At 44.5% G+C, this 16,996-nt stretch overlaps 2 protein-coding genes across 2 annotated transcripts in view; one reads left to right on the top strand and one right to left on the bottom strand.

The window, feature by feature from the left end:
• Nucleotides 1-2,208: 2,208 nt before the first annotated feature.
• uba52 (ubiquitin A-52 residue ribosomal protein fusion product 1) lies at nt 2,209-4,080 on the top strand. The gene is made up of 5 exons (XM_076022709.1): nt 2,209-2,343; nt 2,765-2,876; nt 3,186-3,272; nt 3,534-3,636; nt 3,926-4,080. Exons 2-5 carry the CDS (start codon nt 2,774-2,776, stop codon nt 4,017-4,019), a joined length of 387 nt encoding a protein of 128 aa, XP_075878824.1. The 5' UTR covers nt 2,209-2,343; nt 2,765-2,773; the 3' UTR covers nt 4,020-4,080.
• A 1,540-nt stretch (nt 4,081-5,620) lies between these two features.
• The window catches only part of LOC142885912 (homer protein homolog 3-like), a 31,684-nt gene continuing 20,308 nt past the window's right edge, over nt 5,621-16,996 (bottom strand). Inside the window, exons 6-11 of the mRNA XM_076022710.1 lie at nt 16,640-16,648; nt 14,292-14,425; nt 12,748-12,904; nt 9,308-9,418; nt 8,514-8,594; nt 5,621-7,056 (exon numbers count right to left, since the gene is read on the bottom strand). Of these exons, the coding sequence (XP_075878825.1) occupies nt 6,871-7,056; nt 8,514-8,594; nt 9,308-9,418; nt 12,748-12,904; nt 14,292-14,425; nt 16,640-16,648 (678 nt within the window). The 3' untranslated portion in view covers nt 5,621-6,870. The remainder of the gene's footprint in view (nt 7,057-8,513; nt 8,595-9,307; nt 9,419-12,747; nt 12,905-14,291; nt 14,426-16,639; nt 16,649-16,996) is intronic.

Here is a 16,996-nt window from a genome sequence, read left to right as displayed (position 1 = left end):
GGGTCAAGGCTGTGTTATTGCTACAACATGGACTGTTTTTCCACATTTTTTGTGGTCATTCATGCTTGAAGGAGGGGGAGAGAATCTTTCACTAAAACAGATGCTATCTGTCCTCTTAGCAGTTAGTGTTGACAGTGTCAACAAGGTGGAAGTAGGACAGTGCAAGGCTACTGTCCAGCCTGTCCTAAATATAACATCCAAGGCTATGGTTCATGTTTAAACCACCTAACCAGTAAGGCAGTTTTAACATTTCACACTCTGATAATTGCCAAACCTGCCTGGTTGAACGTTTGTTTGTCAACATAAGAACGGCGTGATTATTTTTCTAAAAATTTTATTGGATTCGTGGTTGTTTGAAAAGTGCTGGGATTATGAAAATCAAAGTTACAGTTATGCTACAGGAGATCACACTGTTTTTGTTGCAATTTTACATCAAAATCAAGACAGTAAAAAGTGATCAAGGCAAAGTTGAACTCAACTATGAGTTCATGGAGTTCACCGAGAATGTTTTTGATGAACCAGTGTATGTTAGGTGTAAAGGCAAAGTCCTTCAAGTCACTGATTAAACCATTTAAATCCGTAGTTCCAGTGCAAAGCTTCTGTATTTCTCCTACTCCTCCCGTAAAAATGGAAATAATAGAAGTAGTCCAATAAATGCACTTATCGTGCCATCAAAGTTGCAGAAGTTTATGAAGACTTTTTCTAAAGGAAAAAGCATCATCCCGTCATGGAGTCAAGCCAGTTGTAACTAGGCAAAAAAAATGATTGGTCTGCAATTGTGCTGATGAATCTGACTGTTTTCTACTTTAAGAATAAAAGGAACCAATGTCATGTTAAGAGGTGTTCTCACCATAACCTTAAAACACATCACCATGGCCCTGTTTGCACTTGGTCACTTGTAACTGTTTTGGGGGATTGGATCACGAGAACGGATCTCGAAGCATCTGTTCGCACGTAGCATTAACATGCGTCTCGAGCGTGCCATTTGTGATCGCATTACACCCCCCCTGCCGAACCTATGCAAAAAACATGACCTCAAAAACACTACACTCAGTTATTTATTTCATTTTATTTTAGCACCCAGCCCAATTTACTATTTAATTGTGGGAACTGCCTCCAAGAAAACAATAAGACATGGCACTGTGCTTATTATAAACTCATATAATTTTTTAACTGTGTAAAAATGTAAGTCAATAGGTCAACAAAACTAACAAGCTGTTCATTGTTTTTGGTGGGAGTGGATTCGCACTGAGGAAATGAGCGCTGGAGAGTTATCTAGAGACACATGTTAGTACCAGAGTTATACATTTATAATCAGGGCACTCATGGTACATTTGAAAAACAGGTGAAAACAGTATTTCACACATTGTAGAACCTTGACCAAATATTTGACTGTAATTAAACTGTGATTAAGGTCCAATTCTGTTGGTGGTTGGCTTGGCCAATGAGCAGACTCATTGGACATCTGCTCTTCGTTGTGACTTTGTATCAGTGCCCCTCAGGGGTTAGGAGCTAAATTTGGGTTCCAAGTCATTGACACAAGAAATGAATCTTCAGCGAAATAAACTGCTTAAGAGTGTACAGCAGACGTAAATAACTTACTTGCAAGCTTTTGCAGAGAAAAAAACAACAGCACAGCAGTCACAGACCAGGTTCCGAGATCCCTAGTGCTTCTAAATATTTTAATATTAAATGAATTCTGTATGTTAAAGTCTCACAACTTTATGTTTATCGGCTTGTAATTTCATTAATAATTTTTAAGCTATTTTATGGATGTGAATGAGAAAATGAAGGACATTGGGAAGATTGAAGAAGAAGATTTAGAGAAATCACGTTTCCTCATCCTATTCAGTTATTAATATAGTTGTTGCAATTCAGATAGATAGATACACACACATAGATACATAGATAGATAGACTGAATGTGGCTATGATTTCAGTAATTTGTGTAGTTTTAAATTTCATAAAAGGAAAAAACAACAAGTTGGTAACTCGCAAAAGGTTTCACGTGACCTGTGAACCCATTTTTGCAATGAAGAGTGTTAATAAATTGCTGAGGCGAGGCAAATTGCTCATTGTTGCCCTCTGCTGTTCGTCTTTAACTATTGTGATTTTTCAAGTTGCGGAAGCAACTTCCTTGAGCTTGTCAAAACTATATTCTACAACTTTTCTAAACATCTGTGTTGCTTCTTAATTGAAACCTAACACTTAGCAAAACAAAACATAATAGTTGTAACATTATATTATTTTGTATTCCCGAAAAAAAGCAGCTGCAGCAGGAAGTGACGTATTTGAGCGTCTCCCTCTTCCGCTCTCTTTTCGTTGAGGCTCAGCTAGCGGCCGGGTGAGTACACGTTTCGTCCCGTCTATATTACTCAATTTTTTAGTTACTTTTGATGTAATTAACACCACTTTAAAAACGTACCGCTCACCATGAACTGGTTTTATGCCAGATTTAAGTTTCACCAACTCGATTGAATCGCTGGACATAAAGAAACTTGTGAGGCAACTCCGCGCTAAACTGGCGCATGTGGCGAGGCCGATTAGCGAGCGGCTCTTGCTAACGTTAGCCTCGGTTAGAGTCAACGCTCCCAGCCATTCCCCATAAATAGTGGGGAAAAACAACTGTTGTATTTCAACACTTGGTTCGCGACGAATCCCAACTGCGCCTGCTCAGTCTTACAGAATAGATGCCAATCTTTTCGGCAAGTAGTGGCTTGTTTGACCGTCGCAAATCGGACTAATGGCGATGTTCCTTCTCTCAGCCTGCAAACATGCAGATCTTCGTGAAGACGTTGACGGGGAAAACCATCACCCTCGAGGTTGAGCCCAGCGACACTATCGAAAATGTCAAGGCTAAGATCCAGGACAAGGAAGGTGAGTCTGTTCCTCTTGTGAAACAGGGACGGGAGCCGCGAAAGGGTGTTACTTGGCCTGTCATTTGCTCCTCTGCATGTCTCTTATTTTTACCAGTTGTTCTTACAAACATGCTCCTAAAATTAAGGCTGAGTCTCCGATATCAACATAAAAGTAAAAATTAGTCCAGATTTCGTCTGTTGAGAGAAGATACGTCATCTGTAAGCTTTTTGCTAGCCGTCTCATTCTTTCGTTCGGCCACCTTTCTTTCGCACTCAAATTAACAACCACCACAAGATTTGGATTAATGGAGTTGTTTTGTTTTTTAAGGTATCCCCCCTGATCAGCAGCGTCTGATCTTTGCGGGCAAACAGCTGGAGGATGGACGCACTCTGTCAGACTACAACATCCAGAAAGGTAAAGGTTAAATTCATTAGTAAAAATTAAGAAGGTCATCACAGTATCTCGTTAATTGAAGGTAGTTTAAGTTGAATATTGCTACTATTTTCTTGATTTTTGTTTCACTGTATTTAGTGACGTCTCGACAACTGCTCAACTAGATTCATTTGCAGTGTCTGTGGCCATCGTCAAAAGGCCAGCAGACTGATGGCTGGTTGGATGGTGTCATATGGTTTGTGGTTTGTTGGCCTTGTCCTCACGGTGTCTGAACTGTTTCAGAGTCCACTCTCCATCTGGTCCTGCGTCTGCGTGGTGGCATCATCGAGCCCTCTCTCAGACAGCTGGCCCAGAGGTTCAACTGCGACAAGATGATCTGCCGCAAGTAAGTCCCATAAATTCTGTTAACCAAACATTATGTTTAAAATGGTGTATCGAGGAAGTAGAGTGAAAAACAGAAGCACAGATGTGTTTAAATGTTGGGATTTTTTTCTTATATATTATATAGGAGATAAATTGCAAGAAAAACCAATTGCCCAAACAATATTCCCTTTTTTTGTTTTTGCTTTGTGTGTTTGGCTTTTTTTTTTCTAAACGTATCCTACGTTTAGAAAAAATAATCTTAGAGCTTTAACCCCAGAGGCGTAGCTAACTTCAGATGACCTTTTTTGCAGGTGCTATGCCCGTCTGCACCCCCGTGCTGTCAACTGTCGCAAGAAGAAGTGTGGACACACCAACAACCTTCGCCCCAAGAAGAAGCTGAAGTAGACACTTCGATTGAATCGGCTTTTGATGCCAATTTGTGTTAAAATAAATGTGGGAAAACAAATGGGCTGGTCTGATTTGTGCTTAAAAAGGCAAAGTAAGCGACTTTTTTGCTGTGGTTTGGGGGAGCCACACATCAAGTTGGGCACTATAAGCGGTACAAAAACACTTTGCTGGATGAGACAGCAACACAAATGAAATGCCATATGTTTAGAATGTATACCCAACTGTACAGATTCTGACCACATTTTATTTCCTGTATATGTAGGTGTTCGTGAAAGCAAATGAAAAACTACTTGCAGCCTGAACTAAACACTGTTAAAGGAATTGACAACTAGAAATGACCTGCTAATCGATGAAAAATAATTCAAGGTCTGAAATACAAAAACAAGACTGTCCAGCCTGTAAATGATACAACAGTAAAACAATAGCTGAACTGATGCTGAGTCATGACACAAAGACAAAGGCAACTGCATGACTGGTTTTTAATGTTAAATACTTCTATACAAATATAAGATACTCATCTCACATTGGCAATATCAGTACAAACACCTGCCCCTTTAAACTCCAGAAACAGTGAAACAAAGTGGTGTCTTAAAACTAATCTAGTATCTAATTCCTCATGTGGTTCTAAAGTGTTATGAGGTATTTTGAGTCATGGGGTTTAATGTGCTGACGCCAAGAAACCAAAGTGAAACCAGACTCGTCTGGACGGCTTGTTTGTTTCCAGTTGATGGACTTTAGCATGACGCTGGTGCATCTTTGGTTCTGCATTCAAGCTCGTGGTGGAAAACACAAGTGTGAGGGGGGCCTCGTCTCAGTGTCTGCAAGGGTAAATCCATCCATGGGAAATCAAACGTTGACATTATTGCTGTTTTGGTGAATTTCGTCCTTTTTTAACCCCGCTGGCTGATGATGATTCCCTCAGGTGTGTTTGCAGTCTGTGAGTGCAGCAGGTAGCCACCTCGCCTATGACCAAACATTGGAGGGAAATTAGGCCGTACAATTTCAAGACAGACTCCATGCTCGTATTAGTTCAAAGAGGAACTGCAGATGAATTACACAGTGTCATTGTGCATTAAAAGGACACGCCGGAACAGAAGGCAGAGTGTTTCTGATGTGAGAGGCTTGTGCTGCTGGAACCAGTGGCATCCAATGCGTTTTGTCATGCAAGATGGAAAAAAAAAAAAAAAAGCAGCTAATCCTGTCTTCATCTACCGAAACCAAGAAGGAAAAAAAGAGATCACAGTTCAGAATGCTGATAATATTACAGAGAACGAGATCAGGCTCTAGAGATCTCTTAATGTTACCTACAAACTGCCATCAAAAGAAAAAACCTCAGCCAGTGCCGCTCGCAGCTAGTGGCTGATACTACTTAACATCAGTAAATCTCATTTTGAGGCGATCTAATCCTACCAGGTGCTGCTGCGTATTACCCGCACCTTAATCGTACCTATATCGCAGTCATCTGAGAATAATCAACAACACGTTAAAGGGTGCAGAGATCAATGGCTAACGTGCTGCAGCAGTGCACATCCATACTTAACAGACAGAACGAGGTACTAAGCAACTAATAACTACTGCGGTTGTGCTTTTTCTCTCTCTCTCTCTCACTCTCTCACTTGAACGGTCTTGTGTTCAAGGGCTGCAGAGTGTTGCAAATCCAAATGTTTCCCCAGCCAGTGCAGAGTGTCTGCAGAGCCTTTGCAGTGCCTTCAAAAAAATAATCTATGCTCTGCAGGCCCACTGAGCATTTAGCCAAGGTAACTATTGTTGATGAAGTGAATGGTGGTGGTGGTGGTGGTGGCGCCGGTTTTCGGGGGGGCAGTGGGAGCAACTGGTGATGGATTGTAAATAAAGTTGGCACAAACATTTTTCAAGAGTTTCAGAGGCAGCAGGACGCCTGGACGTCTGCGTCACACCTAAACCATGTCTGAAGAGGTGCAGGCCTGGCAGCCACACGCTCTGTTCATACGCATCCTTTTGCTGGTAGCCACTGATGTGATGATCCGTGGTCGAGGCAACCGCTGATGGAAAAAATGGGGGGGGGTTGCAAGACGTGGTGAAGTGGAGCCGTCCTTCCGACGCAAGCTGTTGCATCAGAGCTGGCTGGTGTGAGGTCGGTCCGGACTGCTAATGGCAAAACTGCAGTTAACTTCGCCCAGGTTGTCTTTTGTTTGTCTCTCTGGCCAAAATTATAATTGACAGATGTCATTAGAAGTGGCCCCAAAACGGAAACGGATGTGCCTTGTGATTTTCTGAAGACCCCAGATTTATGAGACTGATTGAGTTGTAGTGAGGATAAATCCCTCATAGAGCAGAAACCCCTGTTGGGAAGGTCTGCATTTGAAAAAGAGCTCGCTTCAAATTATTGTGTGGGTTTTTTGTTTGAATAATTTGCCTCCTCCGTCCTCCAGGTTCTCAGTATGATTGCCACAATTTGCAGACGCAACGGAAAACGTTAGTCATCGTGTCGCGCTTCCAAGCAAAGGGGTTCGATTCTGAGAGAACCTGCAGGGTTTCCACGAGTGGGAAGAGCACCACGTCGCCGTCTGAGCCAATGTTTAAAGAGAGCTCTGTGATGCCAGACGCGTTCAGGGAGGTCCAGGGAACAATGATCTGGAAAAAAAATTAGCGGCGTCACAGCAGAGCTGCCGTGCCAAGTGGGACGATGATGCACAGCTCTGACGTTCGATTTAGCACGTAGCACCTTTAAGAGGTTAATAACACCTACTAATGGCCTGCGATGATGGTAGAAAACTGTGCACGCTGCTGATACTCCAAGTTCAGGCCACTGGAGCGGAACCAGTGCTGATGGCGGCGCCTGCTGCTGCTGCTGCTGCTGCTTCTGCAGCTATTTGTCGATGAGCTTTGCCAGGCTTTGCCTCAGGTCGCTCAGGTCACATATCTTGACATCCAAAACCTCGATGACGCGTCGGACCTCGACCTCCGCCTGCGCCTGCTCCTCCCGGCTGGTGGCCAAAGTGTTTTCGGCACTCTGAACCTTGTCCTCCAACTCAGTGTTCCGTCTCTCCACGTCCTGCGGACACATTAGTTGTCGTCAAGCCATTTTTATTAATAGAACATGAAATTGCACGCAAAGACAAATGCTTATTCATCATTTAATGTTATTAGTATTTCATTTCCGGTAACCACGCCCGCTGGATCTAGTGTAGTTGCAAGTCACTGACAATACACGTATTATGACATGACTTCATTCTTGAGTCTGGTCATGCACGGCAGATCAAAAGAGACCAAACAAAAGTGGAGCAGATGAATGCTCCTTTGTGCAAAATGAAGACCAAGTGAAGCATCTTAAAGGCATTCTGGCCGACACGTCATCCTCCGCTGTTCACATTTATGTACCTCCCCGACTGAGCACTGTGTGGAGCAGCTGCAACATAAAATGAGTGAGGGCGCAGTCAGGGATGTTTAGTTTCGATTATACTTTGATTGTGTGCGTAAATGTGCAAATGTGTCCATCTTTTAACGTCCCTCTTGTGGCCCAGTGAAGAGTTTAGGGACGGAACACAAAGACAACAAAGGCCACACGACAGTAAACGCAATTTACAGCCGGCATTTGGACGGATGGACAACCTAATAAGCGGCAATGTAATATGCAGGAGCTGCATCCTGCTGCATTTGCATAGATAACCCCACACAGTCGGTCCCTCCTTGGGGTTCTCTGCCTCGGGCGTGAAATGTGCAGCCAGGGTGGAACGAAATCAACATAACAACCACTGTGGCCACCTCGCATTCAAAAAATCAGGACTATTTCACTAACAGCTTCACGTGTCCAACAAGCTGGGACCGAGGCATGAGAAGAATGTAAAAAAATAACCAAAGTAAACTCAAGGTGAAGGGGAAAAACAAGAATTATGAAAGAAATTGGAACAAAAATCTTTGTGAGGAAGAAGCTGGACTTCGGTCCAACAGGCGACCTCTTCACGCCGCAATTATGTTGGACTGCAAAAAGGAAAATTAAAGTTCTATTCAGTACGATTCACTGAAGACAAACAGCTTTCCTCCTTTCTCTGTCTCTCTGTTGTAATACAGGCTTCTCTGTGCTAGACAAAATGCACTAAGGCAAGCTGCTTGTGTGTGTGTGTGTGTGTGTGTGTGTGTGTGTGTGTGTGTGTGTGTGTGTGTGTGTGTGTGTGTGGTGCAACGGCAGTGATGCTCTTTTCACATTTCTTCAAAAAGCTGAATTTGAACTCATTTTCACTGAAAGGATGATTGATTGTATTTCAGGAGAGAACGCCGCAGCACCAAAACCACCTCGCCACTGTGACGTTGTGCGTCGCTATATGTCTTCCTACCTTAAAACGTTACGACCAGTAACAAAAACCCGCAACATGTGGTTCAAGAGAGGCATCTCTTTCTCTCTCTCTCTCTCTCTCTCTCTCTCTCTCTCACTCACTCTCCCCCCCCACTGGTTCCACTGCGTCCGAGTCACTGCACACAGACTGCAGCAGCAACAGCCGGCGGTCGGCTCACCTGCAGTCTCTGCATGGCCTCCTCCCTCTCCTTCTGCAGCTCACCCACGTCCGTGCTCTTGCTCTGCAGACTGTGAATTTCCTAATAAGAAAAAAAAAAAAAAAAAGCTAGTGTCAGTGGATTGCAAAAAAACAAAAGGCCCATCCCTGAAGACAGACGTCAATCATGCCCCACCGACATGTTTGGGGACTCGACCTGCTGATTCTCAGCAGAACGGATTGGTGACTTTGCACAAATCCTTCACCCGGAGGAAGTGATTAGTGATTATTCACATGCAGTTGCGTCAAAGCAGCCTGTCGTCGTGTCAAGTGTCATTTGCATTTATTGGACCGGAGGCGGGGGGGACACAAACCCGCCTGGAACTGATGCACTGTGTGCGTTCAGCGGACTCCCCGCGGAGCAACCCGAGGACCCAGCGAGAGACGACTGTCATGACAGCCGCTGAAAGTCGCTGTGGAAATCCACTGAGCAGCTGGGGCTGCGGTCCTGCAGCGTTTTTACATTGCTTTCAGCTCTCGCTGAATCTGATGAATCATCGGGAGCGATGAGCGCAACCGCCGCGATAAACACGGGTCCTCAGAGCACCATTAAGGAAAAACAAATTGCTTCATTTTCACTGACATCCTTTGTCGCTGCGCCTGGAGACCGTCTTCTAAAAAAAAATAATAATAATAAATGAAAATAAAATAAAAATTATTACAGCCACTGTTTAAATACCAATAGTTTACACGGCAGGTTTCTCTCTTCACTTGAAGCCGCACAGCAGCAGACAGGTGTGGGACGGCTGCTCTCACCTGCTCCTTGGCGCTCACCAACGCCCTCAGCTCCTCCACCGACTGACTCAGCTCCTCTCCGCCCGTCTCTCCGGCAGCAGGGTGTCCCAGCTGAGCCTCCAGCTCTGCCACCTGGCACACAAACATCCCGACAAACCATTAAACAGTGAATAACAGGGTCAGAGCTCATAATCTAGACGCTGCGTAGTGCATCAAAGACGAGGGTTATTTTCCTTTGAAAGAACGAAAACATGTTGCGTGTTCTGCTGAAACGATAACAGAGCTTGACTAATTAAAGTCTGTACTTGCAATCATAAGTAATTGCTAATTAATCACTGTTGGTATGGCAAAGAGAATGGAGCACTCTTTGTCAGGCTTTGCTTGTAATAATTCATGGGGTTCGGTTCAATCACTGAACGGATCTCTGGAAAATGTGCACACTTGAATGACAAAATGCAAATTCCAAGTCCTTTTTGCAGCGAGGTATAAGAGCGACGCAGGGAGATGATTTCCGATCTTGGAAGAGCATGTGAAAACGTGAAATGAGCATCGTGCTGGAACAACGACGCACGACCCTTCAACTCCCGTGAAAACATGGAAATCAGTCAAAGGCATCAGCATGAAAAAGCTACAGCGGAGCGGCTGCTGCTCGGGCGCACTTACGTTATGCCTGTTGATGCGGAAGCACAACCGCCAGGGCGCTTACACACACACACACACACACACACACACACACACACACACACACACACACACACACACACACACACACACACACACACACACACACACACACACACACACACTAAACTAAAGCTGATTTCAAAAACTGCTGGACAACTGTGACCTTGCAAGCAATATTTTCCCCCTCACCTCACCCACTTCTGTGTGGTTGACTTATCAGCAGAGATGGTTTCACTAAACATGGGCAAACCGCTGGATTTCTGAGGTCAGAGCAGGACGTGACCTCACGGAGCAACCACGCACTTTAATTTTCTAGCTGACCACCAGCCCCACAGCACCGCTTGCACACAAACGGTTTGCATTCGCGTGAAAAGTCGCCAGTTTTCAATGACTTTTATGCACCCTATGTTTCAAAATAGGGAATAGGGAAATATATTCCAAGTATCTCCTAAACTTTAAGGTGAGGTTTTTTTTTGTCAACAACAGCTGCAGGTTTCTCAACGTGGGTTATCACACAGGGCAATGACCAGGCTGCTGATCTATGTACACATTAAATATTTTTTTCAGTCCCAACTTTGAACTTTGAGACTCCACCAAATGTGACTGGATGCAGTTGCAGTCATTTGGGTTGAATATTTTGACAGTGAGACACGATCAAGGGTATATTATATTCATTGTGTCGCCCCTGAAATCTGTCTGTCACTTTGAACAACTGATCAAATGAATCTAATTGCACCCGGAGGCTTTTTTTTTTTTGTCCCCATGAGCAACATGGTCACGAGTCAAAAACTGTTCATTCATGATGGATGGCTGTTTTGCCTTCTATGTACCGACTGGACTGCCTGTAATGTAAATATTGTGGAGGTGGGATTGGGGGGAGGGGCTTGTGATGTTAATACCCCCTGTTAACCCCCCTCTGTTAGCATCTTGTCAAAGGAAATTTCTTTCTTTGAAAACTGACTACACGCTGCCCGGATCTGAGCCTCACTGCTCAGAGGCGTCCGTGTCTTCATCTTCAAATGTAAAATTAGAAGTCACCAAACAAATGTCACACATGAATTCAACTCACTGATGTAACTGGGACACATAATGTAATCATTGCACCTGGTCACGGGTGGTTAGTGATGCGTGACTCAACAGAGCAAAGTGTTTTTAATGGGAAACAGTGCATTTAGTGGGAATAAACTAGAGAAAAATTACATGTAATCTGCAGCTTATAGAAAAAAAAAACGCTCACTGAACCCACTGAGAATAAGTGGCTGCGTCGTAGAAAACACTGTGACTCACCGAGTGACAGTCCTTTTTGGCAACAGTTATATTGCAGCAGTTTGGCATTTATATATTGTGAGAAAAGGCACAACCCGGCAGAGACGAAGACAGAAATGCAATATCACGCGGCATGTTTTTCATTTCGTCAGCTCTGAAGGAACAGGCCATCTGTCCTCGCACCGCTCACTCCCGCTTCTCCACATATTTTAGGAGGATTCAATTTTCAAACAATTTGGAACCCACCAGACCATGCTGACCAGACTGATTCTCTTAGCTCACTCTTGTGACTTGTTGACCAATAAAACTAATTTCCCTCAGTATCTGTCGTCTCTCGGTCAGATCTTCAAGGGAAACAAAAACTAGACAGGAAAGTTAAAAAAAAAAGAAAAAAGAAGAAGGAATTTTTGCAAGCCAACGAGTCAAAGCTTGTCAAAAACTGACAGATCACAGAGAAAGAAGCAGAACCCTTGCAGCTGTGGATAAACACAAACATTACTGCAGGCGAAACGGTGTGACCACGGCCTGCTCTGATGATTGACTGTGTTTTCACTCCATAACTGGGGCAAATGGGGGGCGGGTGGGGGATGACTGCTGGGCAATATAGGGTAGCCTCTCCCAACAAACACTCCCAGAAAAAGCCACTCACATCCTTACATCGCCCCTCCGAACCCTGGAGACCTGCTCCAGTTTCAGCCACCTGGTTGACTTTGCCGCAGAGCGAGGACGCGCACGAGCGCAATATGTGTATTTATAGGGGAGCCGTCACCTGGACTGTATGAGAGCTGGATGGAAGGACAAAAATAAAGGCGCATGGTATAGTGCCTTAATAAATCCAACATGCCGCCGTTTGACCAACAGGATCATTTCTAGTCTCTGGATTAAAGATTCATTGCCCTCAGGCTCCTCCCATAATGCAAAAGCGTGTCAGTCGTATCAAGCGGTGGAGGGGAGAGAAGAAGAAAAAAAAAAAAAGTCATGTTTGGCTCAGAAGGCCGCATGTTTATGTGGAATCTGCCGGGGGGGGAAAAAAAAAGCAACGGCGTCGTGCAACAGGACAACAAGAATTTGTTTTGTCCATGTGACACAGTCGCAGTGAAAGGGTTTTTCTGGAGGCCACATTCGGCACTCCAGCCGTGAAGCTATAGCAGGGAAGCTGCGGGTTACGTCATGCCCTGCTGGTGTACAAACACTCATCCTGACACACAGTGATGTGAGACAAGAATCTGTCGGCAGCCACCGAGGCGGCAAGGTGTCATGATGCAATCCTGGCCAAGTGTTTATGTCACACGACTCACCGAGAATTGATAAGGGTGTAAAACGGAGGAGGTCCTGGAAACTGGAGTTAACGCAGTTTCTTAAAACACAAAGTGTCTGCAGTTCACTTTGTTCATTTCTAGCTCTGCCCATTTTGCTTTTATTTAAATGCATTTGTTTTATTAATCTGCTTATTTAAAGAAATTCCTCAATATGCTGATATGATGACACAAGGTGCATTTTTTTTTTCTCACCTGGTCTCTGAGGCGGTCCGTCTCCTCCTGGTACTCGGCCAGCTGCTTCTTCCACTGCTCCGCGCTGCTGTTGGCCTCCTGCAGGGCCTCCACCAGCTTGGCGTTGCTGTCCTGCAGGGAGAACAGCTCCGCCTCCAGGTTGATCTCGCACATGGACCTGCGGGGACATTTGCAAAGACGGCGGCGGCGGCATTAGTTCCTTTCGGGGCAGCGCAACGTCGCCGTTGCATCCCTGCTAGCAGGCCGAGGCCGTCAGCCGGAGATTGCAGCGCAGTCTGGAGAAGCCGACGAGGAATGAGAGCTATGATGAAATAAAGAGAAACCCCGGCGCCCCCCGGCTGCTGGCTGCTTCAGCCGCAGCATTTGGACTTAATTGGAACACATTGCGGTCGTTACATTTTTATGGCATCCAGACACAAAACTGGACGAGACGCCGTGTGAAGGTGCTCTCTGCCATTACGACCGGGGCACCAGCACGGTGGATCACCGTCGTAACAGGGAGCCATGAGGCCGAGAATGCAGTCTTAGACATAAAACTGAGGAGGCAAAAATTAAAAAAAAAAAAAAAAAAGGCTGTAAAGCATCACGGTCAGTGATTTTCAGCTTCACGGCCTCGTATAGCAGGCGACGGCCGCGGTTACTATGGCAATTATGAATGAGGTGGGTGGGGGGCGGGGAAGTGGGGTGGTGATCCACCTGTAACACGGCTGTTACAGATAAATGCACCAAGGACAGGAAGGAGGGGTGGTCATTATTATCATTATGTCTGGGGGGAGGGACGCGTCATGTACGTCAAAGATGCACTTTGTCATTTCTTTGGTCTCCTGCTACAACAGCCTGAAATACTGCGGTGCATTTTTATGGCCTGGGGAGTCAGTTTTAGCCCTTGGAGAGATTTACTAAAGACAAAACCCCAAAGGCGCGACCTCCCACTTATTGCACATATTCACAGCACTCAAATACATTAAGCAGCAAACGGTTCGAGCCAGGTGGCGTCATCAAGGTTATTTTAAGACCTTGGCGATGGTGGTTCCTGGTGTGTTGGTTTCTCACACTGGAGAGCAAAAGAAGGTCCTGCTGATTGTTTTTCTCTCTAATCAGCGAGTAAATCAGTTGCCAAACAAGCCCATTAATCTGTTAATCGATCTGACTGGGATTCTTCAGGAAGCCCTCCAGCTCGGGGAATTCCCAGCTGCTTAGTGTGGAACAATTAATCCTGTCACATAAATAATAATGACAAAAAATATTCTGATAGAAATGGAAAAAGACAGTGAAGCTTACTTGAATGTAAGTGGAGTTCATTTCCATCCTCACTTTCTAACCCAAAGAAACAGTTTGCAATGAGGCCTCATTTTTTATTATTTCTTAAAAGATCCAAATTCAAATTGACCCCAACCCAAACCCAGACCCTAAGCCCAATCATACCCTAACCCCAACCCTAATCAAAACCCCAACCCTACCTAACCTTAAACCCAACACAAACCCCAACCCTAACCACAACCCCAACTCTACCCTAAACCCAACCCTAACCTAAAAGTCATTACCCTTCAGACAGCATCTTCTTGACTCTCTCCTTCTCCACCGTCAGCTCCACCTCGGCGCTCTTGCTGCGGAACAGCTTCTCCTCGCCCGGCCCATTGACGGTGAGCAGCGGTGGCGAGTGGCGATCCATCGACTCCTGCAGAGGAACCCACAGGCAGCACATTAGATCCGTGATGAAGCCGAGTTAGACAAAAAAAAACAAACTAAACTGCACTGCCATCAAACATGGCAAAGGTTCTGTTCCGCCACTCTTGTGCAATAATGTGTCATTCAAATATTTTCCTATGCAGAGACTTCCCTTCAAACAACTTTATTTGCTAAAAACACTAAAAATTGCTTATTGCTCAATCTCAGCTCCATTGATATGAATCCGAACGAGCAGCTGAAATGATTTTTTACAAGAGTCATCCAGCAGAAACTCGGTTCCTGGTCTGACAGGTTTGGACATCGGGTTCATCGTCATTGCTTGTGACCTCGTAGCTCCGACAACAAGTTTGTTTTTGCTGGCAAAGTTGGCAGCTCCCTGCCTCATTAGCAAAAGCTCACAGTATGGAATGAGAATAAAGAGCGATGGCTTAAATGAAGAGCTATTTATTCTCCCCCCTTACATCAAAAGGGGAGCTGAAGTACTCAGCTGGCTACCGTCCAACCTGGCTCGCTCAGTCTCCTGTCCATGGACTGCAGAGACTTACAAAAACTGAAATCTAAGATGGAATCTCTCAGATAAAGTGATTTTTGCTTGTTTTTTTGCCTGATAAGACAATTCCACTTACTGAGCAGTTGCTACATTGGCACGTTTCACTTTTTTTTGTTGTTGCTGAAAGCGTTTTGGTCATTAATCTTCTCAAAAAGATGTTACTTACTGAGACTTTATGACCTATTCTAAGGAATACATGTCTGAAACTACAATAGCAACAGTTACAAAGCTCTTTTCATGGACATTCACAGGCATGAACCTACTTTTTCAATGTAATCATTTCTTAATTCAAGCACAATTTAAGAAATCATGAATTTGGCACAATTTAATCTCTTCACAGAAATAAAAAGGTATGGCATGCAAAAGGAACTCACTGCTTTATTTTCAATGGAATAATTGAATATATGTATTTACTGTATGTATTTGTGCAGTTGTCACTGTAAACTGACACTAAATAACATCTCAAACTATTTTATTTATCTTGATTTATCAAGAAAATAGTACTTGTTATTAGTAAGAATATACTAATTTTGAGACATCTGTGGGTTCAGGGAGGTTTAATATTTCTAGTTGTTTTGGAAAGTCTTGACCAGCCAAATTTTCTTGTTCTGTTGGCAGATAATTTTGCTTACTTTAAGTAATATACACCCAATTTTTTACACTTTTTCCCCTTACTCTGGAAAGCTGTCTTTTTTTTTTTTTTTGCAATGCCACACATTTTCCTTCTCCTCTGCCCTGAAATGGCCCTATAAGGATCCTCCCAAAATTTTTATGAGACCGTCTCCGTCAGTTTTAAGGCGACGGGTTAAATGACACGCGCGAAAACGTCTGCCCTGCTCAACGTCTTCATCCCTGTAAGTAGAAACCTAGACCTGAAACAGCACTTCAGCCTAGAGCCTTGCCGAAGCCTCGCTACCCTGCACTTACTGTAGAAATATCTTCTATAATTAATTTGAGAGAGCCTGACTGTAACCCCCTGAGGACAACGGTTTATTATCTACAGCTCAGCGGCTCTCTGTCCTCATGCTTGGATATGGTAATGAAAAAAGAAAAAGAAGGGAAGCCTCGTGTGAATGAGCACGGCGTCCAGAGGAAGGTACCCAGGGAGCAGCAGAAATCAAAGCTGAGGCAACTCCAGTCCGGCCCCAGAGCCAATGGATCGGCTGTGCGTAGCCCTGAATAATTCATGCCGTGGATCATGTTTAAATCATAAATGGAATAGTAGATTTACAGCCGCCTTTTTTATTTTTTATCTGCATGTTTTTTTGGCAAACAAGCTAAGCGGGAAACAAAGTGGAGACGGGCCCAAAAAAGAGAAACCGGGTAATGACAAACTGGCTGGCGAGGCTCCCAGGGGCCGGCGCATTGTGGCGCTCAGAAATATAAGCAGACAATCTTTTTCAGATCGCTTGTGTGTTGCCATAAAAACAAAAAACAAAAAAAACAGTGCATGTACGAGTCACATTTTTGAGTTGTCGCCGTGCCGGTTAACCACGACTCCTCTGTTTTTGCCCGTCAACTTTGATCAGGCTCCAGATGAATTATTGAGCGCGATAGGCCATGTAATCCCTAGAGCACAGAGACAAAGGCAGAGGCTCGTCTTCCCGTCGCCTCCATAAAAGACGAGCCGTGGAAGTGTGTTTTTGCACGCACCTGTGAGAGCTGAGAGTTGATGTCGGTCCATGGGGCGTCGAGAGTGATGGGGGAGAGAAGGAAAGAGGAGAAACAGAGAACGTTACAGGAAGATCAAAACAGAAGCAGCAAGAACGTTCATTAATTTCTTTTGCACTGAAATGTTGCGTCGGCTCTGAGCGGAAGCTGTTGGGTTTGTTACGTCGGCCGTCGCTGTCGGAAATGACAATGAAGTTCTCAAACGTGGATCTCGAATCGGATACTTTTAAATATTCAGCCTTCGACTTTCCTGAGGGCATCCGTGCTGACGTCTCGGCACCGCCGTTGGTCTTGACGAGATCTACGGCTGTTTACTTATTTAGCCGAGCATCAAGTCCA

This window comes from Nelusetta ayraudi, unplaced genomic scaffold (assembly GCF_046127955.1).
Source record: "Nelusetta ayraudi isolate G7.1 ecotype Tasmania unplaced genomic scaffold, CSIRO-AGI_Nayr_v1 ptg000013l, whole genome shotgun sequence".
Taxonomy (NCBI): domain Eukaryota; kingdom Metazoa; phylum Chordata; class Actinopteri; order Tetraodontiformes; family Monacanthidae; genus Nelusetta; species Nelusetta ayraudi.
Note: the sequence above shows the minus strand (reverse complement) of the source record. Positions and strands in the feature narration are given on the sequence as shown.

Bases quoted from the DNA above. Each gene is read 5' to 3' on its own strand.
- uba52 (XM_076022709.1), top strand. From the start codon at position 2,774: ATGCAGATCTTCGTGAAGACGTTGACGGGGAAAACCATCACCCTCGAG. The intron at 2,877-3,185 runs GTGAGTCTGTTC...TTGTTTTTTAAG, and splicing joins TAAGATCCAGGACAAGGAAG to GTATCCCCCCTGATCAGCAG. The intron at 3,273-3,533 runs GTAAAGGTTAAA...GAACTGTTTCAG, and splicing joins AGACTACAACATCCAGAAAG to AGTCCACTCTCCATCTGGTC.